This window comes from Myotis nattereri (assembly GCF_964212035.1).
Source record: "Myotis nattereri genome assembly, chromosome: 4".
Lineage (NCBI taxonomy): Eukaryota > Metazoa > Chordata > Mammalia > Chiroptera > Vespertilionidae > Myotis > Myotis nattereri.
Window position 1 is genome coordinate 80,602,289 of NC_138079.1, and position 23,522 is coordinate 80,625,810.

A 23,522-nucleotide genomic window follows, 5' to 3' on the forward strand; every position below is an offset into this window, starting at 1 on the left:
AGCCAGGACAATACCCAAAGGAAAGGAGGCGCAAAAGGGTGGTTCACTAAAGCTACTCTCAGATTTAGATAGAGATGCTGTTTTAACCTCAGTGAGTTTTTCATCTTTCCTTTCCTGTGTAGCTGACAAGCTTTGTAGGACAAAGATATGGTTGTAGAAGTAGAGAAAACAGGCTAAAGAGGCCATTTGGCCTACTTCTAACTGTCTTAGACCATAGACACAAAAACTACATGAGGCCTGATCCAGTTCTCAAAATACTTCTACACTGAGATTTGTGGCCAGAACTTCAGCTGGTACTAAAGTATTCATTTTGGCTGGCCAACATGGCTCAGTGGTGGAAGGTCAACCTATGAACCAGAGGTCACGGGTTCGAATCCCTGTCAGGGCACATGCCCAGGTTGTGGGCTCGATCCTCAATGGGGGGGCGTGCAGGAGGCAGCTAATTAATGATTCTCTCTCATCATTGATGCTTCTATCTCTCTCTCTCCCTCTCCCTTCCTCTCTGAAATCAATTATGTGTGTGTGTGTGTGTGTGTGTGTGTGTGTGTGTGTGTATAATATATATATATATTAGAGGCCTGGTGCACAAAATTCATGCACTCGGGGTGGGGGGGTGTCCCTCAGTCCAGCCTGCGCCCTCTCGCAGTCCGAGAGCCCTCGGGGAATGTTTGACTGACAGCGTAGGCCCGCTCGCTGGCTTCTGGCGCACTGAGCACTGGGGGCAGCTCCCGCATTGGGCGTCTGCTTTCTGGTGATCAGTGCGCATCATGGTGACCAGTCGTTCTGCCAGTTGGTCGATTTGCATATTACCCTTTTATTATATAAGATATACATATATATTCCTCTTCCTGCAGGAATAATTCCTTCCTCTTGTACAGATCTCCCTTTAAGCTCATAGGGGTAGCTGGGTCATGAAGGCAACAATCCAAGAATTCAGGGACACCAAGACCCAGATATATCTTTCATCCTCCTTACACCCTGAAAATATGACCAATTACAGGCACTGGGCTAGCTGTTGAGGAGTTACCCATCTGTAACAAATTTGCTTTAATTCTTCAGTATACATACAGTTCAAAAACTATCCTTACATGCTAAGAAGGCTCAGAAGAAAAGAGTTCTTCAGAAGGCCTCATGACAGCAAAGGGCACTTGCTCCAGAAAGTGTCCCATTTAATAGTGCCCTCTGCTTTTCTCAGGTGTTCTGAGGACAAAGAGAATGATGCAGCCTCACAGCGGTGCAAAGCCTGCCCAGCCCTGCTTGGCTTTGTCTGGGCCCTCTCCTTGGCCATCCCAAGTCCCTCTTCCTTTCTCTGTTTCTTTAGAGATTAAAAACAAACAAACAAACAAACAAAAAAACAAGACCTGCTTCCAGCATCATTACTGCCAATTTTTAAAAGATGGTTCCTCAAGTGTGTTTATGGTACTGTTAGGGGCAGAAATAGGATATTGGGGACCAGCTACAATTATAATATTAATCATGCTCTGTTAACCGTGATGATTCTGTTCTGATTAGAGAAAGCACACTCTAACCTGGCTGAGAGCTGTACGCCCTGAGACATGGGAGCTAACATTGGAATACAGTCCATCCTCCTGTCCTGAGAACTGCCTCTCATTATGGAAAGATTCACAGCCTAGTGGCTGAAAAAACCTAGTGGAGGCACCTGCTCTTTACAACCCCCAGCCCCATTTCCTGTAATCTGGTCCCTGGGCGCCCAAAGGCACCTGTCCTCTGTAAACCCCTCAAGCCCGCATGACTTGTAACCTGTAGTGATTATCCCATGCCTACTTTCCATACCTGTAATTCCTACTTTCCCCACATAATCTTTGTCCTTCTACCCAATATAAGCAGCTGGTTTATGGGGAGAGGATTGCAGATTTCTGTGGATGACCTCCTGCTCTCCCCTACTGCCAGTATTATTGGAGTAAATGCTCATATATGTTTTAACCCTATCTGCTTAATTGGCTCAAGTAGTATCAGGCAGCCCAGACCCTTTGGTTGTCCAGTTACAGTACTAATAGTAGCAAACACTTATTATCTATCTATATATATATAAAATAGAGAAATATGCTAATTAACCAGGACGCTGTAACGGGTAGACCAGACAGGAGGAGGTTGAACGTGCAGTGTCAGGGGTGGGGCGGCAGGGGCCTCTGCACGCCTGCACTGGGGGAGGGCCTGATCAGCAGCGGCCGGGGCTGCTTCAAGGATCAGAGAGGGAGGCAGGGTCAGACCAGCAGCTCCAGGGTGGGCGGCACCACGCAGTTTCGAATTGCACGCTGGGCTCTTAGTCCTATCTAATAAAAGATAAACATGATAATTAGAGTACGACCGCTACCCTTCCCATTGGCTAATCAGGGCGATATGCAAATTAACTGCCAGCCAAGATGGCGGCCGGCAGCCAGGCAGCTGGAAGCGAACATGAGGCTTGCTTGCTTCAGTGACGGAGGACTCCAACGTTCCCCGCCTGCTGCTGCGGGCCTCTGAGCTGCAACTCTAAGCAACTATGTTACAAATATAGAAGCTAAACAAAACCCCAGAAACCTGCTTTAGTCGCCGGGCTTCAGCCAGCAGGATTGCAACATTGTTTCAAATACAGAAGGTAAACATAGGCCAGAAACCTGCTTTCAGCAGCGGAGGCCTAAGAGCTGGAGTCTCAGAGCTAAAGCTGACCCAGAATAAAATTAAAAAAAGGAAAAAAAGGAGCAGTTGGGAGCTTCAGTCACCCGCCAGCCTGAAAACTGCCCTCAGCCCCTCACCCAGACTGGCCAGGCACCACAGTGGGGACCCCCACCCTGATCCAGGACACCTTTCAGGGCAAACCAGCCAGCCCCCACCCGTGCACCAGGCCTCTATCCTACATAGTAAAAGGGTAATATGCCTCCCAGCACTGGGATCAGCGGAGCCGCGAGACCTCCCGGCACCAGGATCAGCGTGACAGGGGGCAGTGCCCAAACCCCCTGATAGCCCTGCGGCTCTGTGTGTGACAGGGGGTGGCGCTGCAACCTCCCCATCGACCCTGCCTTGAGTGTGACAGGGGGCGGTGCCCCAACCCCCCAATCGGCCCTACCCTGAGCGTGACTGAAGGTGGCATCGCAACCTCCCGATCTGCCCTGCTCTGTGCATGACAGGGGGCGGCGCCCCAACTCCCCAATTGGCCCTGCTCTGAGCCTGACCAGGGGTTGCACCTAGGGATTGGGCCTGCCCTCTGCCACCCGGGAGCAGGCCTAAGCCAGCAGGTCGTTATCTCCCGAGGGGTCCCAAACTGCAAGAGGGCACAGGCCAGGCTGAGGGGACCCCGCCCCGAGTGCACAAATTTTTGTGCACTGGGCCTCTAGTCCTATCTAATAAAAGAGAAACATGGTAATTGGCGTACGACCACTACCCTTCACATTGGCTAATCAGGGCAATATGCAAATTAACTGTCAGCCAAGATGGCAGCCAGCAGCCAGGCAGCTTGAAACTAACATGAGGCTTGCTTGCTTCAGTGATGGAGGACCCCAACATTCCCCGCCTGCCACTGCAGGCCTCTGAGCTGCAAGCAACTATGTAACAAACATAGAAGCTAAACAAAACCCCAGAAACCTGCCGGGCTTCAGCCAGCAGGATCGCAACATTGTAAGCAAAGGCCAGAAACCTACTTTCAGCAGCGGAGGCCTAAGAGCTGGAGCCAAGCCTCAAGGTAAAGCTGGCCCAGAATAAAAAAAAAAAAAGGCAAAAAGGAGCGTTTGAGAGTTCAGTCACCCCCCAGCCTGAAAACAGCCCTCAGCCCCTCACCCAGACTGGCCAGGCACCCCAGTAGGGACCCCCACCCTGAAGGGTGTGTGACCAGCTGCAAACAGTCATCATCCCCTCACCCAGGCTGGCCAGGCACCCCAGTGGGGACCCCCACCCTGATCCAGGACACCTTTCAGGGCAAACCAGCCAGCCCCCACCCGTGCACCAGGCCTCTACCCTATATAGTAAAAGGGTAATATGCCTCCCAGCACTGGGATCAGCGGAGCCGCGAGGCCTCCCGGCACCGGGATCAGCATGACAGGGGGCAGCGCCCAAACCCCTGATCACCCTGCGGCTCTGTGTGTGACAGGGTACGGCGCCCCAACCCCCTGATCGGCCCTGCTCTGTGTGTGACAGGGTGTGGTGCCCCAACCTCCCCCCCCCCATCACAGGCCCTGCTCTGTAACGGGGTAGAGCCATAACTTCCCCATCGGCCCTGACCTGAGTGTGAGAGTGGCGGCACCCCAACCCCCTGATCGGCCCTGCTCTGTGGGTGATAGAGGGCAGCGCCCCAACCCCCTGATGGGCCCTGCTCTGTGCGTGACAGGGTACAGAGCCCCAACCCTCCTGATGGGCCCTGCTCTGTGAGTGACAGGGGGAAATGCCCCAACCCCCTGATTGGCCCTGCTCTGTGCATGACAGGGTGTGGCGCCGCAACCTCCCCATTGACCCTGCCTTGAGTGTGACAGGGGATGGTGCCCCAACCCCCCAATCGGCCCTACCCTGAGAGTGACTGAGGGTGGAATCACAACCTCCCGATCGCCCTGCTCTGTGTATGACAGGGGGCGGCGCCCCAACTCCCCAATCGGCCCTGCTCTGAGCCCGACCAGGGGCTGCACCTAGGGATTGGGCCTGCCCTCTGCCACCCGGGAGCAGGCCTAAGCCAGCAGGTCGTTATCTCCTGAGGGGTCCCAGACTGCAAGAGTGCACAGGCCGGGCTGAGGGGCCTCCCTCCCCCGCGAGTGCACAATTTTTGTGCACCGGGCCTCTAGTATATATATATATAAAAGCCTAAGCGAACGGAACACCAGACGACTGGTCGCTATGATGTGCACTGACCACCAGGGGGCAGACACTCAATGCAGGAGCTGCCCCCTGGTGGTCAGTGCGTTCCCACAGCCAACCTTCCACAGCCAGCCAACCTCCCCTGGCCTCTCCAACCACTCGGCAAGCCCCAGCCAGTAGCTGGAAGGCCCCAATCGGCCCTGATCACTGGCCAGGCCTAAGGACCTCACCCGTGCACGAATTTTGTGCACTGGGCCTCTAGTATACAGATAAGGAAACTAAGCCAGACAGAGGTTGAATAACTTGCTGCTGTTATTGTCACACAGGCCCAGGCAATGGGACATGTCTGTGCTCCTTGCCACTGCACCTATGGGTATGCCTTCTTGATGGCATCAGTGAACACAGGTCTCTGTGAACACAGAGCAAAGCTCAGTTGAAGTCAGGAGCAAAGGTGCTGCCCTCATGCCAGTCACCAGCGTGTCCTGCATTTACACCTTTGCCTTACCAACCGGAACACCGGCGTCCTGATGTAGCCTTTGATCCCCTAGCCACCAGATGTCGCTTTGACTCCAGTGGAAAGCTCTTCTTTGAAGCAAAGCAGCTGTGGCTTCCACCAAAATCTTGCCAAGTTTGAACTCCATTCAATTGAATAAGTATTTATTTTAAAAGCTTAACTTTAAAAAAAAAAAAAAAAGCGCGAGAGAAAGAAAAATCAATAAACGAATGAATGAATGCATAAGAAAAGGGGAAAAAAAAGAAAAGCTTAACTTTATACGGGGTGCTGTGAAGCACTTTTTAAAAAGTGTAAGTGATGTTTCTGACTATAAAGTACCTAAGGAGAATAGACACAAACAAGCTGAAACACTGCGAGTCACTGCAAAAATGATTGAAAGGAACATTGTAGAAATGATCACTATAGGCCAGACTAGAGAGTAAAGGCTTGATTGAAACTTAAAGAATGAATAAAATGAATTTAGGTCTGTGGGGAAGGGAATGGCAGGGCATTCCAGAAAACCTTGTAAACAAAATCACAAAGTAACAATAATAGCAAGGCAGGTCCAAGGAATGCACCTGAGGATGAAGTCCCAAGTCAGCAGGTTGGTTTTCAGAATGCTGCCTTCTCCCTCTGATAACCCAGCCAGCTAGCTGTCTCTCCCTCTCTTCCAGATAATCTCTCCTAGTCTAGTCAGGCAAGTCTCATCGACGTCCCTTGAATAGCCATACGTTCATGTTACCTGTCATGTCCCAGACTTACAGTCTGCAAGCCTAGGAAAAAGCAGTGACATTGACCACATGGGAAACCTAGAGATGGGATGGTTTCAGGGAAAGGCAGGAGGAAGTAATTCTTTTTGGCAAGTGAAGTCTGAGATGGCAATGGAATTTTCAAATGGATGATCCTATACACATTTATTCAACAAATATCAGGTGCTCTGCTGTGTGTTGGGCACTGTGATAGGCACAGTAGAAACAGCAAAAGGATATAGTTTATCATGCAGAAAGAATAGATATTAAATATGTACTATTTAATATGAAATTAAAATTTAGCACATTTTGGATGAGAAGTAAGATTGAAATATATAGGTTTGACAACGATCGTAATTGAAGTGCACTGTGCAGGGTGCTGTGGAGAAGCAAAAGATGAGTAAGATACCGCCCAGAAACAACAACAATGACAAAGAAGAAGGAAAAAAGGCACCGCCCAATGAGGAGCTTACAATCCAACTGGCGACATGAGGCTGGTTCACACATTCAGCCAATGCACAACATAGCATGAGTGGCACTATGGCACTGTCATGTCCAGGGAGGGTGGAGTGGGAGCACTGGTGTAATTTGGGGCCACCCCACTGCTATCCTAGAATTTGCTCCTATGGCTCTCTTGCTCCTCCACCACCCCGTCCCCACCTCATTCCCTCCTGGACCAAAGTCCTGGTGGGTGCACAGATTGGCCAAATCCAGGAGACATGCTACGGGTGCAAAGAAAGCTGTGAAAGCCAATATCTGGACATTTTAAATGCTACCCTGGAAGGTTGTTCTAGCTCCCATAGATTCATAAGGTAGAGATTCCTAAACCCTAGGAAGGGGGTTTAGAGCTTGGAGGTGAAAAAGAATGGCAAACATCTACCACAGAGAGTATTTTAATTGCCAGGCCCACTAGGAACATCATATGATAAGATCCCAATTGCTCAGTTTTTGTTTAAAAATGTATCAAAAAGCCAGAGATGACTGCAAATGACATCATCAAGGAACTATGAACTACTTAAAGAATGCACAAAAAAATAGGTGCAGAGAGCATCACAAGAGAGAAACTCAGATCATAGACTTATAGAGATGAAAAGCTTCAGAGGATTTCTGAGCCACTCTTCCAACCACTGCAGGAACCACCTCTACAGCCAGATTAGGGAAGGTATTGGATGGTGTCAGCACGGTTTGTAGAGTGACAACACAAACACCATCTGTACCTATGGAGGAGAATCTCATTTCTCCCATTTTTCCATTTATACAAAAATAGATATTAGCATAATTGGGTGAGAAGATTTTTAAATTTTATTTATTAACTAGAGGCCTGGTGCATGATTTCGTGCACAGGTGGGGTCCCTTGGCCTGGCAGTGGGAGGTTGGCTAGCTGTGGGAGGTTGGCTATGGGAGTGCATTGACCACCAGCGGGCAGCTCCTGTGTTGAGTGTCTACCCCCTAGTGGTCAGTGCACATCATGCGACTGGTTGACCGGTCGTTCAGTCACTTAGACATATATATATTTTACATTTATTGGGATAACATTGGCTAATAAGATTATATAGGTTTCAAGTGTACATTTCTATGATAATGATCTGTATAGTACAGAGAAGTAAGATTTAAATATCTAGATTTGACAACCAGGTATACAATCATATTTTAAGCCAATCAACAAGCACTGTGCAGGGTGCTATAAAGAAATAAAGATGAATAAGACACCATCCAACAAGGAGCTTATAATCCAGCCGCAGAGATGAGGCCAACTCACACATGCAACTACTTTGGTTCTCCTTTTTTCTTCTCCACTTAGATGAGTTATCAACTTCAGTTATTGGCCCATTACAGGTATCTCTCCAATTTGTCTCTCTCCATTTCATCCTTGTGCCTGGGTTCCTCAAACTGCACCCCGGATGACCTTCCAGTCTTCCATCTGTCTTTGCAAATTGTCCCCCACATTAGTTTAAGATTAATTTTCTTTTTTTTCTTTTTAATTTTTTTATTGATTAAGTTATTACATATGTGTCCTTATCCCCACGTTACCCCCTATCCCCCCACTCATGCCCTCACCCCCCTGTTGTCCGTGTCCATTGGTTAGGCCTATATGCTTGCATATAATTCCTTTGGTTGATCTCTCCCCCTTCCCCCAAGGATTAAGTTTCTTAAAACTGTTTTCACCAAGCTATTCTTTTTTTATATGTTTTTATTTATTTTAGAGAGAGGAGGGAAAGGGAGAAACATCGATCAGTTACCTCTCACACATACCCCAACTGGGGACAGAACCTGCAACCTGGGCATATGCTTAGACCGGGAATGGAACCCAAGATCTCTCGGTGCATGGGGATGACGCTCAACCAACTGAGCCACACCAGCCAAAGCTCACCAAGTTATTCACTTGCTCAGAAAATCATAACAACTCCCAACTTCCCACTGCATCAAACCTGAACTCATCTTCAGACAAAAGCTGTATTGGACCCACTGAGTCATAGGGTCTCTACGTTCATTGTTCGCTAACAATGAAGAAATCCAGTCCAATGTTTTCTAATTGGTTAAAACTACTTGAACTCTATGGTTCTACATGAGCAAAATTCATATTTCTAACAATTCTCTCAAGAATCTTATTGTTTCGGTAGGAATACCTCATTGAGACAAGGAATTCTAGGCAATGTCTGCTTTCCCAGGAATGCAGGAGTTTACATCTCTAGAGCTTCCAAACTTTCACAGGTTGTTGCCTCGCTGTCTGCTTTACATCCTTACCTAAGTTCTCATTACTCCCTTATATACAACCTTCTCCTTTCCCCCATGAGAGGGGTTACACCTCTTTTTATGTTTTACTTTCTGCCCTTCTTACACACCTCCATTCCTTCTTTTCACTCCATAATGATTTACTCTTTCTAAATCTAATAACTTGCTTTATTTATATTGTTCTTGACCTAAAAAACAACACCAAGATAGTTCAGCCAATGTCTATGCCATTGGCAAGCCTAAGGTATGCAGAGGAGGAAAGGGAAATGAAAAAGAAAGGAAGAAGAACAAGGAGTAGAAGAATGAATTTGGGAAAGAGAAATAATGATAATTGCTGTCATTATCAAGTGTTTAGAGTGTGCCACATACTTTCTATACATCCTCAGAACAATCCTGCAATCTCTAGCCTCATGTTTAAAATGACGAAATGGAGAGTTAAATTACCTGAGGCGAGTAAGGGTCAGAGACAAGATTGCATCCCAGGGTGAATTAAGCCCATCCTCTTGCAACTAAAGAATATTATCTCCATAACAGAGAGTAAGAAAAGAAGCACAGATAGTGGAGACAGACAAGACCTTACCGACAATTGCTTCAAGTGCTGCTAAAAAATTATAGCACCATTAGTTACCAAAAATTATTTAGAGACATTAAGTTTTCAGCATGACAAAACTTAAAATTTTTCTCTTATATGCAAACCCCTTTACCACATGGATACACACACTACATGGTCAGTTAATATTTGACAAAGACGTCTATTCAATAAATGGTGCTGAAAAAATTGGGCAGAATTTTACAGAAAAAAAAAGAAAGAAAGAGCACAGCTTGCATGGTTCAGTGGTTGAGTGTCAACCTATGAACTAGAACTGTGGTCGGCAATCCGCGGCTCGCGAGCCACATACGGCTCTTTGGCCCCTTGAGTGTGGCTCTTCCACAAAATACCACGTGCAGGTGCGCATGTACAGTGCGACTGAAACTTCGTGGCCCATGCGCAGAAGTCGGTATTTTGTGGAAGAGCCGGTATTTTGTGGAAGAGCCACACTCAAGGGGCCAAAGAGCTGCATGTGCCTCGCGAGCTGCGGTTTGCCGAGCCGCAGTTTGCCGACCACTGAACTAGTTTGATTCCCAGTCAGGGCACATGCCCAGGCTGTGGGCTCCATCCCCAGTGGGGGATGTGCAGGAGGCAGCTGATTAATGAGTCTCTTTCATCATTGATGTTTTTAGCTCTCTCTCCCTCTCCCTCCCTCTCCCTTCCTCTCTTAAATCAATAGAAATATATTTTTAAAACAAAATAAACCTTCTTACACTACACACAAGAATAAGCTCAATATGGATTAAAGACTTAAATGTTAGACTTGAAACCATGAAAATCCTAGAAGAAAACATAGGCAGTAAAATCTCAAATATTTCTCATCGCAATATTTTTTCTGATATATTGCCTAGGGCAAGGGAAACAAAAGAAAAATAAACAAATGAGACTACATCAAACTAAAAAGTTTTTGCACAGCAAAGAAAACCATCAACAAAATGAAAAGACAACCCACTAATTGGGAGAACATGATCGCCAATAATACATCTGATAAGGGGTTGATATCCAAAATCTATAAATAATTTATAAAACCCAACACCAGAAAAAACAAACAATCCAATTAAAAACTGGGCAAAGGATCTGAATAGACAATTCTCCAAAGAGGACATAGAGATGGCCAATAGACATATGAAAAGATGCTCCCTGTCACTAATCATCAGAGAAATTCAAATTAAAACCAGTATGAGATATCACCTCATACCTGACAGAATCAATCAATCAACAAGTGTTGGAGAGGATGTAGAGAAAAGGGAATCCTTGTGCACTGTTGGTGGGAATGCAGATTGGTGCAGCCACTGTGGAAAGCAGTATGGAGTAACCTCAAAAAATTAAAAATGGAACTACTTTATGACCCAGTGATTCCACTTCTGAGAATATACAGGGTATCCCCCAAAAATGTATACACACTTTAAGAGCTAATGGCTCAATTTTGAAAATAAAATGTATTTTAATAAACACTTTATAATTATTCAAAGTGCGTGTATACATTTTTGGGACACCCTATTTGGGTTTCTACCCAAAACATTAATTTGAAAGAATATATGCACCCATATCTATAGATAGAAAACCCTAATATGCAAATAGACTGAATGGCGGAACAACTGGTCGATATGACGTGCACTGGCCACCAGGGGGTGCATGCAGAATATGGTGGGCGTCAGCAGCAGGCAGCAGAGCATGGAACATGGTGGCGTTGGCTGCGGCGGGATGGTGGAGCAGGTAAGCAGAGGTGCCAGACCAAGGCGTGGCACCAATCACTGTCATTGGGGCGAGCCTCTGGTGGTTACTAAAGATTCTTTGCTCCCGCATGCCACAGTCCCCACCCGGCACTTGCACCTGCTGCAGGAGCCGGCCGCTCACACCCCAATAGCTCCGCGCCATCAGTGGGTGTGAGCAGCAGCTGCTGCCCCAATTGCCCCTGAGGGCTTCTCCACCTCCCTTTGCTCCTGAGGGGCGATCAGGGGCAGAAACCATCGCTCTTACCTGTTACTGACGCTGGTCCCAACCTCTCTGCACCATCATTGGGTTTGGGTGGGGCCTGAGCCGTAAGTGAATGGAAACAGTGGCAGTGGCAGTGGCAGTGGCAGTGGCGCGAGCGGGAACAGGGCTGCTGGCTGGTGGGAGGGGCCGGGCTGTGGCGCAGAAGATGGGCCGAGACCGGCCCCTGTGTCCACCTCATCCTCACGGCCCACAGTTCCTTTCAAGATACATGAATTCGTGCACTGGGCCCCTAGTGTTATTTATAATAGTCAAGTGTCCATCAGTAGGTGAATGGATAAAAAAGCTGTGGTACATTTACCTAGTGGAATACTACTCACCCATAAAAAAGAAGGAAATCTTATGCTTTAAGACAGCATGGATGGACCTGGAGAACATTATGTTCAGTGAAATAAGCCAGTCAGAGAAAGACAAGTACCATATAATTTCACTTATATGTGGAATCTAATGAACAAAATAGAAACAGACTCATAAATAGAGAACAGAAAAGCTGTCAGAGAGGGATGGAGGGGGGTTTGGGGCTGGGTGAAAAAGGTGAAGGGGTTAAGCAAAAAAATAAAATACACCAAGTCATAGTCACAGACAACATATGGTTATTACCAGAGGAAAAGGGGGTGGGTGGAGGTAGAAGAGGGTATAGGGGGATAAATGCTGATGGAGAGAGACTTGGCTTGGAGTGGTGACTACAGAATACAGTATACAGGTGATGTCTTATAAAATTGTACACCTGAAACCTATATAATTTTATTAACCAATGTCACCCCAATAAATTCAATTTAAAAAGTTTTTTAAAAGCGTTACATCTAGCAGGCCCTGGTATAGATCTATTTTGAGCTCTATACTTCTTCCTCATGTCTGCCCCACCACCCTTTGTCTTCCAGTCTTCCTCCTCACTCATCCTTCCCTACATCCAGTTCCTACCCTGCTCCTTCCCAATTGCCCACACCCCTCCATCAGTGCTCCCTACTTCCTCACAGACTCCGATGATCCTCCCATTCACCTCGCACCCCTTTTCCCGCCCTTTTCCCCCAAGGTTACAAAGCATGAGGACCTCGTTGTCTTTCTCCCCCATCCTCCAAGCAGCCCACAGGACAGCCTTGTTACCATGACAACATAGCTGCTCCAAGCTGAAGCCAAAGGACCTGGTTGCCATGGCTTCCGCTTCTCCTCCTCCATCCCCGCCCGCGCGCCCCGCAGCGTTGGCGCCTGCGCGGTACTCACCGCGAAGGGGCGGGGCGGGGCCGGGCTTCCAGCGGGAGGGGGAGGAAGAAGAGAAAGGATCAGAAAGGGAGTGGAGCTGGCACCTACGGCGGCCGGAGAGGGACTCGCCAAGACGGAGACTGCAGGATGGTAGGTTGTGCGAAGAGGGAGGGGAGGGGGACGGAGGGCCGTGGGCTGTACCTGCGGGGGTCCTTGGGGGCCGCCCTCGGTGAGAGCCACTCTTTCTTCCTCCGGTCCCCGGAGGACCTCAATTTCCTGGACGGGTGGGCGAGCCGGCCTGGGAGCAAGAGCAGCTGGAAATGGCTTTAGGTAGAAGGGGCGGGCAGAGGGCGCCTTGGTGGGGCGAAAGGGGGTTGATTTAGGGGGCGGCGGGACTGTCCCGAGCCAGGGGGAGCGCGCGGGTCGCGGTCCAAGGGGTCCCGACCACTGCCGCAGGGAAGTCGCCCGAGGGATAGGGGCGCGAGGGCTTGTGGGCGGAGGGAGGCGGCGGGGGCGCGGGTCACACTCCGTCCCGGTGCAGCCCGAGAGGAGCGGCGGCCGCGGGGTGAGAGCGTGTGCGAGGGGATCGCTTCCGGGTCCCAGGAGAGGCCGTCCTGCCTCGGTGGCCCGCCCGGCTCGCCGAGAGGCTGAGGGCGGCGGGTCGAGCAAGTGGGCTCGAGGTCTTGCTCTGGGGCACCCGGGCCTTGGCACCCGGCTCCGCAGCTCTTCGCTCTCCGCCCCCGACCCCGTTCTCCTTCCGGAACCCAGGCCTTCCGTCTTCCTGCTCCCCCTCCACCCCGTCTTAGACGTGCGCGGCTCCCTGGCGCTCCTCGGTTGCCTTCCCAGCACGCTAACGGCGCTTCCCCTTCCTCACCACCACCCCCCTTTGGGGTCCTCAGCCTACTGAGCAGTGTTAAACGAGAGCTGTTCCACGCGTCCAGGGATCCCAGCCCTGGTAAAGCCCGTGGAGAGAGCTGCAGGGAGAAGGCGAGAACTCCAGGCTGGGACTGACGCCTTGGAACCGGGTAGCTGGGGCACACCGGGTGTGCACCCGGAGGGCTCTGCACTCCTCCCCACCCTACCCGGCCGGAGCCCTGTGCCACACATTCCCCTGGAGAGCCACCTGGATGGCAGTGTTCTAACTGAAAAATTGAAAGGGAAATTGGTCACCTGATATCTGCGAAGGAGTGGGCATGTAAAGGGAGGCATCATGAAAGGAAGAAGTGAGGAGCCCTGGCCCGGTGGCTCAGTGGGTTGGAGCGTTGTCCCCATACACTGAAAGGTTGCCAGTTCGATTCCAGGTCAGGGCACATATGGGAGGCAACAGGTCAATATTCTCTCTCTAAAACCAATTTAAAAAGACAAAAACAAAAAAACAGCCACAACCAGTTTGGCTCAGTGGATAGAGCGTCGGCCAGCGGACTGAAGGGTCCCAGGTTTGATTCCAGTCAAGGGCATGTACCTTGGTTGCAGGCACATCCCCAGTGGGAGGTGTGCAGGAGGCAGCTGATCGATGTTTCTCTCTCATCGATGTTTCTAACTCTCTCTCTCTCTCCCTTCCTCTCTGTAAAAAAAACAATAACATATTTTTAAAAAATAAATAAAAAATATAAACCCCATCTTTCTTAAAAAACAAACAAAACAAAACCATATCCTAGGGTGAGGATTGAAAAGAGAGAGAGGCATATCAATGGCCAAATGCCTGAATGGCTGAGGAGAGAGGAGGTGGAACTTGGAGGGGGAGGAGTCTCAATACCATGTGCTAACCTGAGGGATACCTAGGCATAGGACTGGCGCAGGAAAACCGTGTGTTAGGGACCTCTTTAAGGGTGAATGGCTAGGATGGGGTGGGAAATTGAGGTAGCTTCTCCAGGGACAAAATACCTGGTTTCGGTGTGGTTGTGAATAGGAGCATGGAAGAAAGCGGACAGAGCCTCTGACATCAGCTATGGGTTGGTTGTCACTGTGCTAGGTATTTTACTTTCCTTTAGGAAATGGTTTGGAAACAGGAGGTCAGAGAAAAATAATAGTTATACCTAATGTGTTACAGTGTTTACCTTGTGGCAGGCACTGTTGCATATATCAACTCATTTAATCCCTCCTAACAACTCTGTAAGGTAAATACTCTTATTAATCTGCTTCACAGACCAGGAAACATAAAGTAATTGCCCAAAGCAACTTACTCAACTAGTAAAGCCAGGATTTGAATCCAAATAACAGACAGACTCGCCGAAACCGGTTTGGCTCAGTGGCTAGAGCGTCGGCCTGCGGACTGAGAGGTCCCAGGTTCGATTCCGGTCAAGGGCATGTACCTGGGTTGCGGGCATATCCCCAGTGGGAGATGTGCAGGATGCAGCTGATCCATGATTCTCTCTCATCGATGTTTCTAACTCTCTATCTCTCTCACTTCCTCTCTGTAAAAAATCAATAAAATATATTTTTAAAAAAAAACAAAAACAGACAGACTCAGAAGCTCTGACACCCCCCAGAAGGAAAGACACCAGCTGGTGGGAATACCCAGAGTTGAGAGCAAGGGCTGATTATTTGAAGAAAGTAGAAGCTGTGAGTGGAGAAGCGTTAGATGAGTTTGGGGCTGTATGTTTGTGGAGGAAAGAAACTCAGAGAACCAAATCTCTGACCCTCACTCTGCCTCTCATTCCCCCATCCCTACCCCCTGCCTTTTCCCCAGATGCGATTCATGCTGCTGTTCAGCCGGCAGGGAAAGCTGAGACTGCAAAAATGGTACCTGGCCACATCAGACAAGGAGAGAAAGAAGATGGTTCGGGAGCTCATGCAGGTTGTTCTGGCTCGCAAGCCCAAAATGTGCAGTTTCCTGGAGTGGAGAGACCTCAAAGTTGTCTATAAGAGGTGACTCCCCACCTACTTTCAGACTTGCCTGAGTTCTGCGTGGTTGGGGCTTGGCAGTGGGTTTAAATGGCTGAGTAATAAGCAGTCCCTGGGTCAGAGAGAGCTGGGCACTAAGGACGTCTCGAGGGCAGTGATGAACAGCTTTCTTTCCTTTCTGCATTCACCTTGAAGAAATTCTTGTTCCCCACTTAGTTTTGCTCTAGTCTCACACCTACTTCACACCCATACTTCTGTCCCAAGGGCCCTGTCTTGTCCATTACACATGTCCCTTGCTGTCTCAGTCATAAATGGTAAATCCTGTGCCACCTTTCCCAACACACACACACACACACACACACGCACACACACACACACCACCACCACTTCTAGTTCCTTCTCTGAGGAGGTGAAATTATTTGGCTCACGGTTTTGCTGAGTCACACTGAGCAGGTCCGAGAGCAAGAGGAGGAAAGAGTTTGGTTGTTGCCTGTTTGTGAGAGGCATTAAGAGGCGAGCGAGTAACTATTTATATACCCTGGGGCCACCCCACCTTTGTCCCGACGCCACACAGACCCTGGGCTGGGAATAAGGAGAAATGAGAGGTTTGAGCCCGGAGTCCTGGAGCAGGCCCATAGCCCTTTCAGCTATCTCTCATGTGCCCGTCTCCTCAGATATGCCAGCCTCTACTTCTGCTGCGCCATCGAGGGCCAAGACAATGAGCTCATCACCCTGGAACTGATCCACCGATATGTGGAGCTCCTGGACAAATACTTTGGCAGCGTAAGTCACCCTCCCTGTTTCCATACTCAGCAATCCCCTCTTCCCTCCGAACTCTGGGGTCCTTGGAATATGCGCTGGGATGCTTGGGAGAGGTGAAGTGGGAGCAGTGAGAATGGTAAATAAGCTCCCTCTTTAGCCATGCCCCTTAATCAGTCTGGGGGAGGGGGTAGAGACCAGAATCTGCCTCTTAATCAATCCATCGAGAGCTCAGCTCAGACTTCTCACAAAAGGACAAAAGTCATATTCCGATTTTATCAGCAGTTCCTGATATTGACGACTCCTTCCCTGCCCCACAGAATTTAGGGAAGGAGGCTAGCCCAGTGCTGGGAACAATGTCACAGACTCTGGGGTCAAGGCAACAAAAGCCACGGTCAAGAGCAACTAATACTTGATGATCAGGGAGAAAGAGGCAAGAGAAGGAGAAGGAAAACCTGATCCAAGTACTTACTAAGACCTAGGGGTCAGGAGGACGTAGACCTGGGGCAGGAACCTAAGGTTGGAGGGTAGTCATGAAGAAGATGAGGAGACATATTGAGAACCGAGGTGGGGCGTATGGGGTGGGAATGCACTTCATTACTCTACTCTGCCTTTCCCCCCTCTTCTCAGGTGTGCGAGCTGGACATCATCTTTAATTTTGAGAAGGCTTACTTCATCTTGGATGAGTTCTTGATGGGGGGTGATGTCCAGGACACCTCCAAGAAGAGTGTGCTAAAGGCTATTGAGCAGGCTGACCTGCTGCAGGAGGTATGGGCCTGGGACAGTGAAGAGGAGGAAGAGTATCATGGTAGAAGTTTCCCTCCCTCCCCTGGACACCCCGCCCGCCTGCCACATCTGCCCCCTTCCCACTGCCACCAAAGGGCCCCCCTCCCTGTGGTGTCTGGCCCCTCGCACCTGTTTGGCCAGCTTACCCTCAAGCCCTGGTTGCTTGTGGTGGGAGGTGGGGGTGGCAGACACCTGTGCCAATTCTCTCCTTCCGGAAAGACCCAGGGTGTCTCACCGCAGGCAAATCTCCTTTGTCCCTTGCTTCTCTTGGCATATAAGGGTTGCTCAGAGAATTGGAGAAAGAGCAAATGGTAGATAATGCTTTTCTTCCCTGGTGTCTCCCCCCACCCACCTTTTTTTACACACACATACTCAAAATGAGCCTCTGATTTTCAGAAGCAAAAAACTGTTGGTGTACAGGTCACCTAGCTGTTGTTTCACCCTGCTATCTGGTGTCCCTGCCCTCACCCCATTACTGCTTGCCCCCTCTCTGCTGTGCCACTGCTGAGACTTGGTGCAGGAAGATGAGTCACCGGAATCTGCAGTGACAAACAAGCTGGCATGAGCTGGCTATGAGGAAGGGGTGCGATAGGGGGCTCATCTCTGCAATAGGAGAAAGAGCAGAATTGAACCTGCCACCTTACTGGTACAGGTTCCCTTTCATACACACACACACACACACACACACGCACACACACACACACACTAGCACACACATCCCCTGGCACATACACCCCTGTTACTAGTGCTCTGCTCAGACCCCAATGACTCATCTCTCTGCGGTCTAGTTCACCTTACCTCAGAGACCTAATGCCAACCTCTTACTCCCCCACAACGCTGAAAAGAAGGACCTAACCATTTGCCACCCCCACAGGCCTCAGAAAAGTTTCCCATCTTCGAGTCGCAGCTTCACTCCCTTTCACTCAGATACAAAGCTGGGCCCCCTGCTCATCAACCTGGTCCTTGGTTCTCTGGGGGGAAGGGGTGGACTCAACCTGGACCCCCTCCTTGCCACAGTTGGCTCTGGGAGGTAGTCCTAGGGGCCTGGGAAACTCCCCTGAAGAGTCCCCAGCTGTTCTGCCTTGAGCTCACATTGGCTTCTCTCTCTCTCCCCCCTTCCCTGTTTCTCTGTGTGCTTCCTCCACTCTGCCTCCATCCTTGTGATGCTGTTGTCTTGCCCACCCACCTCCCCCATTCCCTGTCGGCCTCTCCTGCTGTCTCTGCGTCACCCTCTGTTTGTCTCTGCCTCAGGAGGATGAGTCGCCACGCAGTGTGTTGGAGGAGATGGGTCTGGCATAGCCCCCACCCAGGCCGCATGGAGATGTGGGAAGCTGGTGAAGAGGCAGGGCACAAGTGGCCCTTTTCTTGGTGGGACTCGGCTGTCCCTCCTCTGCTGTCTCACCTTCTTTTGGAGTGAGCTGTAGGCTCAGGACCCTCAAACAGTCCCTTCTTCCACCCCCTACCTCCTGTTTCCCCTTTTCCTACTGAAGGTTTTTGGAGCTGGGAGGCAGGAAAATATGACCAAGACCCAAGATGGGGGTGCTATTTGGCTTTCATTCCCTGCCTTTGAAGAACTATTACTCCAAATTTCCTTTCCTCCCTTATAATTGTAAATATATAAATATGTCAGGTTAAAGGGAAAAGGTTTTCAGGGCTCTTCTCGTCTCCCTGCCCATATCCTACCTCCACCCCTCCCACCCCCTGCAGCCAGCCAGGGCAGCTTCTCTACCTGGGAAGGGGGCATCTGTGTAGTGACTAGGTCATCCTTTCCCCTCATCTGCACCCTCCCTCCCTTCTGGCTGCAGTAGGGCCTCTGTCCAGTGCTGGGGGAGGAACAGCATAGTTCATTTTTTTCTAACCTTGCCACTTGGAGGGAGGGAGGGTTGGGGGAAGGGCAGGCTTCATAGGAGATGGGCCCTATCTCTCCTTCACTCCGTATTCGGGGTGAGGCAGAAACTAAGGGGGTGGTGGGGTGGGCAAGTGTCTGACTTTATTTCCTTTCCTCTGAAATAAAAGGAAAAGCATTTCTGGACTTCGCCTGCCTGGGGCTCTGTGAAGGAAGATGGGGCTGCTGGGGTCAGTTAGGAGGGGAAGGGAACGCTGCATTGGACTCTTCCCCAGAAAGGGGTTGCCAGATTAGAGCCAGAAATAAAAAATAAAATAAAACACACAGTTCAATTTGTATGATAACGAATAATTTTTGTTGTTGTTAATCCCCACCAGAGAATATCTTCCCATTGATTTTTAGAGAGAATGAGAGAGAGGGAGGGGAAGAATCATTGATGTGTCTCACGTTGATTGGTTGCCTCCCCAACTCGGGATTGAACCTGAGACCCTTTGGTGCACAATTGATGGTCCAACCACTGAGTAACACTGGCCAGGACAATGAATAATTTTTAAGGTTAAGTGTATCCTATGCAAATGTATCCATTGCTTATCTGAAATGCAAATTTAACTGAGTGTCCTGTATTTTATCTGACACCCCCTACCAAAAATATATTTGCTAGCTCAATGCCTCTGCAACCAGCTAGCTCCCTGAGCTGTCTTCAGCCAGGGAGGAGAAACTTCCTGGGACCTGGTTTCACTCCTCTAAGATTTCTTTGTGGGAGACTTCATTTGCCTGGTTTCGTTTTATTTAGGAAGGAGACTCCCTAGTTCAAGGGTATATTCTACCTCCTATGCTTAGAAAAGGGTTGAGAAGTGGCTAAAACCAGAATGTTGCTTTGGCTGCCAACCGTCCCCTGTCCCCATATTTATTGTGAAGTATGTAGGGCCAGGGAATTTAGGGAGCAGTTAAGGGAGGTGTGTCTGATTTGGAACAGGGTCTGTGGGGAGCCACCAGTACTGCTTGTGTGGCCCCTCAGAGTCACAGGAAGAGCCCAGAGCTGTGGCTCCTTATCTACTTTGCATCTCTCTGCCAGGCCCTGGGAACCCATGACTTTAACCGCCATTTAGGGTTTCCAAATGGATGTGAGCCAATTCTACCCCCAAATACAGTTTTAAACGGGTTGGTGCCATTCAACCCCCCCCTTTTAAGCTGGAAGAGATGGGTGTTGTGGCTGGCGTTTCCCTCACCGCCCCTTGGGAAGGACCACACAGGCCCAAGGGGACGGGTGAATAACCGAGAACAAAGTCCTAATAAAATAGTCACTTTTATTTCTTAGCAAAACTATTTCCTCCGTGAGGGGTATTTACAAGAAAGAAGGGAAAGAAGGTAAATTCACAGCGATTTGGAGAGGCTTGTGGGAGGCCCCAAGGGCAGGAGACAGGCACAAATGGAACTGGGCAACTAGGTGGGAGCAGCGGGAGGGAGCTCGCACAAACCATCCGCTCGCCTGCGCTGGCCCTGGGACAGCCGTGAGCGAGTTTGGGGAGTTCGGGCTTTGGACCCAGGAAGAGGTGTGACAGGTCCTCCGCGCTGCCCGGGGGCGAGGCGGGGCGGGGGCCGAGGGCGGGGCGGGGCCGCATGCAAATACCCAGGAGGGGACCGGAGCGACACGGAGGGGGGCGGGGGTGACCACGCGCTGAGGCGGCGCACGGAGGCGAGACCGGTCACGGGCGTTGGAGCAGCACGTGCTCGATGTAATTCTCCAGCTCCTCCTGCTCCTGCAGCCGGCGCTCCTCCGCCTCTGCCTCCGCCTGCGCGCGCAGTGCCTGGGCCTCCCCGCCGGGATAGTGGCGCGAAGGCTGCAGGGCGTGGTGGTAGTGGCGGCGGCGCGAGGCAGCAGGAGGCTGCAGCGTCCGCGGCCGGATGTAGTTGGGAAAAGGGTGGTAGGGCCCCGGGGGAAATACCTCGTCCTCCTCCCGATCCCAAGGCGGGAGCACCTCGTTCCAATCCCGCAGCTGGTCTCCTGCAGGGGCGGGGGCGGGGGCGAGGGGCGGGGGCTGCGGGGAGCGGACGTGGGTGGGCACGGGGGCAGCCCGTGGGGGAGGCACAGGCTCGGGAGGGGCGTTCTTCTTCCGCTTCCGCTTCTCCTCCACCTCCTCGATGATGCTGACCACGTCATCCGCTGGCAGGTGGAGTTTGGTGGACAGCTCAATGAGGCTATCGATGGTCTGTGGGTCCATCTCTTCGTCGTCGTCTTCCTCCTCTCCGCCCACCTCGGCCCGCTCGGCGTCCTGCCGACGGTGGCCAGGCATCTCCTCCTGGGACCGCTTGTCCTCGGCGGCGGCTTCCCCGTCCTCCTCCTCCTCGGCGAACAGTAACGCGTTCTGCCGCGCCCTCTCCGCCTCCTCCGCCTCCGCCTCCGCCTCCGCCGCCTCCTCGTCCTCTTCCCCCACCCTCTCCTCACCGCCGCGTCTCTCCTGCTCCACCTCCTCCTCCTCCCTCTCGCTCTCTCGCTCTTTCTCCGGCTGCAGCCCCCGACCCCCCAGGCTGCGTTGCCGGGCCCCACCCTGTAGCAAATACTGGAGTAGCAGGTCCGAAGCCAGGTCCGCCAGCCGCTCTTCTTGCGCCGCGGCCTGCCGGGTGGCCTCCGCCTGCCGCCTCCCTGCCTCTACCTGAGCCAGCCCTTGCTGTAGAAGGCGCTCCCCCGCCTCGGAGCCGCTCAGGAGTGAGCTCTCCGGCCGGCGCGCCTTGGGGAAGGGGGTGCCCAGGCTTTGGTACGCCTTGGACAGGGGTGCCAATGCATCGCCTAGGTGTGTTTTTGGGGAAGGCACTTTTTCCCCGAACTGGTGGGCTTCGGGAAGGGGGCGGCTCTCCGGCATCTGAACCTGGAATTGCTGGGGAGCCGGGGGTGGCAGGGGCGCGCGCTCCGGGACACGCGCCTGGAACTCTCCCCAGGAAGCGCGCCACACGCGCTCGGGCCCGGGGCTCTCCAGGTTGACTCGGGTCAGCGTGTGCGTGCGAGTTTCCGTCTCTGCGGCTGCGGTCTCCTGCTGGCGCTTGGCGCTGCTCGGACTGAAATCTCTCAGTTCCTGGAGCAGGGCAGCCAGCGCCTCGAGCTCCTCGGAGGGGTCGCTCGCCTCGGGACCGTTCTCCTGGGTCTGAGGGCGAGGCGGGGCCGCGGGCGCGTGAGTCTCTGGCGCTGGGAGGCTGTGGGTCTGGCTTCTCACGGTCTCAGTTAACAGAGCTTCTGCTGCTTCTTCCGCTGGCTTCAGTTGGGAGCCGCCTGGCGCCGGGGGCGAGGCCGGGCGGTCAAGTGCCTGTAACAGCACCGCGGCCAGCGCCCGGGGATCCACACCCTGGAAAAGCTCTCCCTCGTCCTGCGGCTCTGAATTTCGAGCGGCTCGGACCTCTGGGGTGCGACCATCCTTCAGCCCGGGCACTGCATCCCCAGCTACGGATTCTTTATGCTCAGAGCTGAGGGGAGGTGACTGTGCCTCAAGGCGCCCGGGGGGCGCTCCTCCCAGCCCCTTAATCAGTAGAAGGAAGCAGAAGAGGGCGGAAACTGGCAGCTTGAGCAATTTCATGACCAGGGGACTGTCGGAGACTGAAAAATAGGAGGGGTGGAAAGAAAGAAAGGATTTCTTTAAGAATCTCTGGTTCTACATTCCTTTCCCCCACCTTTAATCAGGGTTTCCCCTAACCTTTCCCAGAAGAGGGACCTTTAGGCGCAAAGAAGAAAGATGTGCCGATCTCTGAAGTCGTGTAAATGGGAAAATGCCCTCAACCCTCGCACCCACGGTGCCTCCTCGCCCCCTTCTCTGAGCCATCTCGGTGCCCGCGCCCACGTACTAAGCAGTGAGGATAAGGGGGAAATCTCTGCTCCCTCCCCACAGGACACTCTGGATGGTGCGTGGGCGACTTCAGCAGCAAGAAAAAAGCGGCGACTCCCCACTTACCAGAGACCCTTACGGGGGGCTCCCCGATGCGTTTTCAACACCCCCATTTAGGAGAGAACCCTCCCTCACACCCACCGTTGCCAGGGGTTGAGGGACAGACAGCGGAGTATTTACCAGCTGGTGTCACGACGCAGGAGGTGGAGAGGAGGGTCGAGGCGGGGTGGGGACAGGGAAGGTCGGAACGCTTCCGTCTCGGCTCCGAGAGGTGGCTAGGATAGGACCGATGGTCGAGGTCTGGCGTCCAGTGGGCTGGGCTCAGCTGGGTCCAGGCGGCTCGCTTGCTCAGGCTTCAGCACGCTGGACAGCGCCCGCGCCGCTGCCGCCTTATAAACGGGAGCGCGCAGTGTCACGTGGGATTGCCCCGCCCCATTGACGTCAATGTTCATTCATGGGGAAGCGGGCGGGCGCCTAGAGGCGGGAGGATGCCCAACGATTGGAGGATGCGGTGTTCTCCCGGCCTGCGACTGCGCACTGGGGTCCTCGGCTGGAGGGGCGTGCGCTAGTGGAGCACCGGGGAAAAGAATGAATGAATGAATGAATGAATGAATGAAATGTCGAGGCGGGCGGGGTTGGGGGCTATGAATGAATGAAGGAGGGACAAGGAGAAAAGGATGAATGAATGAATGAATGGAAAGGTGGATGCAGAGACACTGCAAGACAGGAGGGTGGGTTTTACCCAACAACTTGCCGCGGCGGGAGCCCGCATCGCGAAACGGATGGGGCACTCCCAGGTCTGACAGGGCACCAGTAAGAAATCCATGCTGGGGAAAGGGAGAATAAGGAATCCAAAGCGGGGGAGGTAGGGGCAGTC

The 23,522-nt window shown here is 51.7% G+C and overlaps 2 protein-coding genes across 2 annotated transcripts; one reads left to right on the forward strand and one right to left on the reverse strand.

The window, feature by feature from the left end:
• Positions 1-12,571: 12,571 nt before the first annotated feature.
• Positions 12,572-18,959, forward strand: AP1S1 (adaptor related protein complex 1 subunit sigma 1). Its single transcript, XM_081089499.1, has 5 exons — positions 12,572-12,688; positions 15,228-15,406; positions 16,057-16,165; positions 16,772-16,909; positions 18,179-18,959. The coding sequence occupies exons 1-5, from the start codon at positions 12,686-12,688 to the stop codon at positions 18,224-18,226; spliced, it is 477 nt and encodes a 158-aa protein (XP_080945625.1). The 5' UTR covers positions 12,572-12,685; the 3' UTR covers positions 18,227-18,959.
• Positions 18,960-20,060: 1,101 nt separating this feature from the next.
• On the reverse strand, positions 20,061-23,029 carry VGF (VGF nerve growth factor inducible). The gene is made up of 2 exons (XM_081089498.1): positions 22,826-23,029; positions 20,061-22,359 (listed from the first exon to the last, which is right to left on the reverse strand). Exon 2 carries the CDS (start codon positions 22,337-22,339, stop codon positions 20,480-20,482), a length of 1,860 nt encoding a protein of 619 aa, XP_080945624.1. The 5' UTR covers positions 22,340-22,359; positions 22,826-23,029; the 3' UTR covers positions 20,061-20,479.
• Positions 23,030-23,522: the final 493 nt, after the last annotated feature.

Coding starts and splice junctions, on each gene's coding strand:
- VGF (XM_081089498.1), bottom strand. CDS start 22,339: ATGAAATTGCTCAAGCTGCCAGTTTCCGCCCTCTTCTGCTTCCTTCTA.
- AP1S1 (XM_081089499.1), top strand. Junction 16,166..16,771: donor TGGACAAATACTTTGGCAGC/GTAAGTCACCCT, acceptor CCCTCTTCTCAG/GTGTGCGAGCTGGACATCAT. Junction 16,910..18,178: donor AGGCTGACCTGCTGCAGGAG/GTATGGGCCTGG, acceptor TCTCTGCCTCAG/GAGGATGAGTCGCCACGCAG.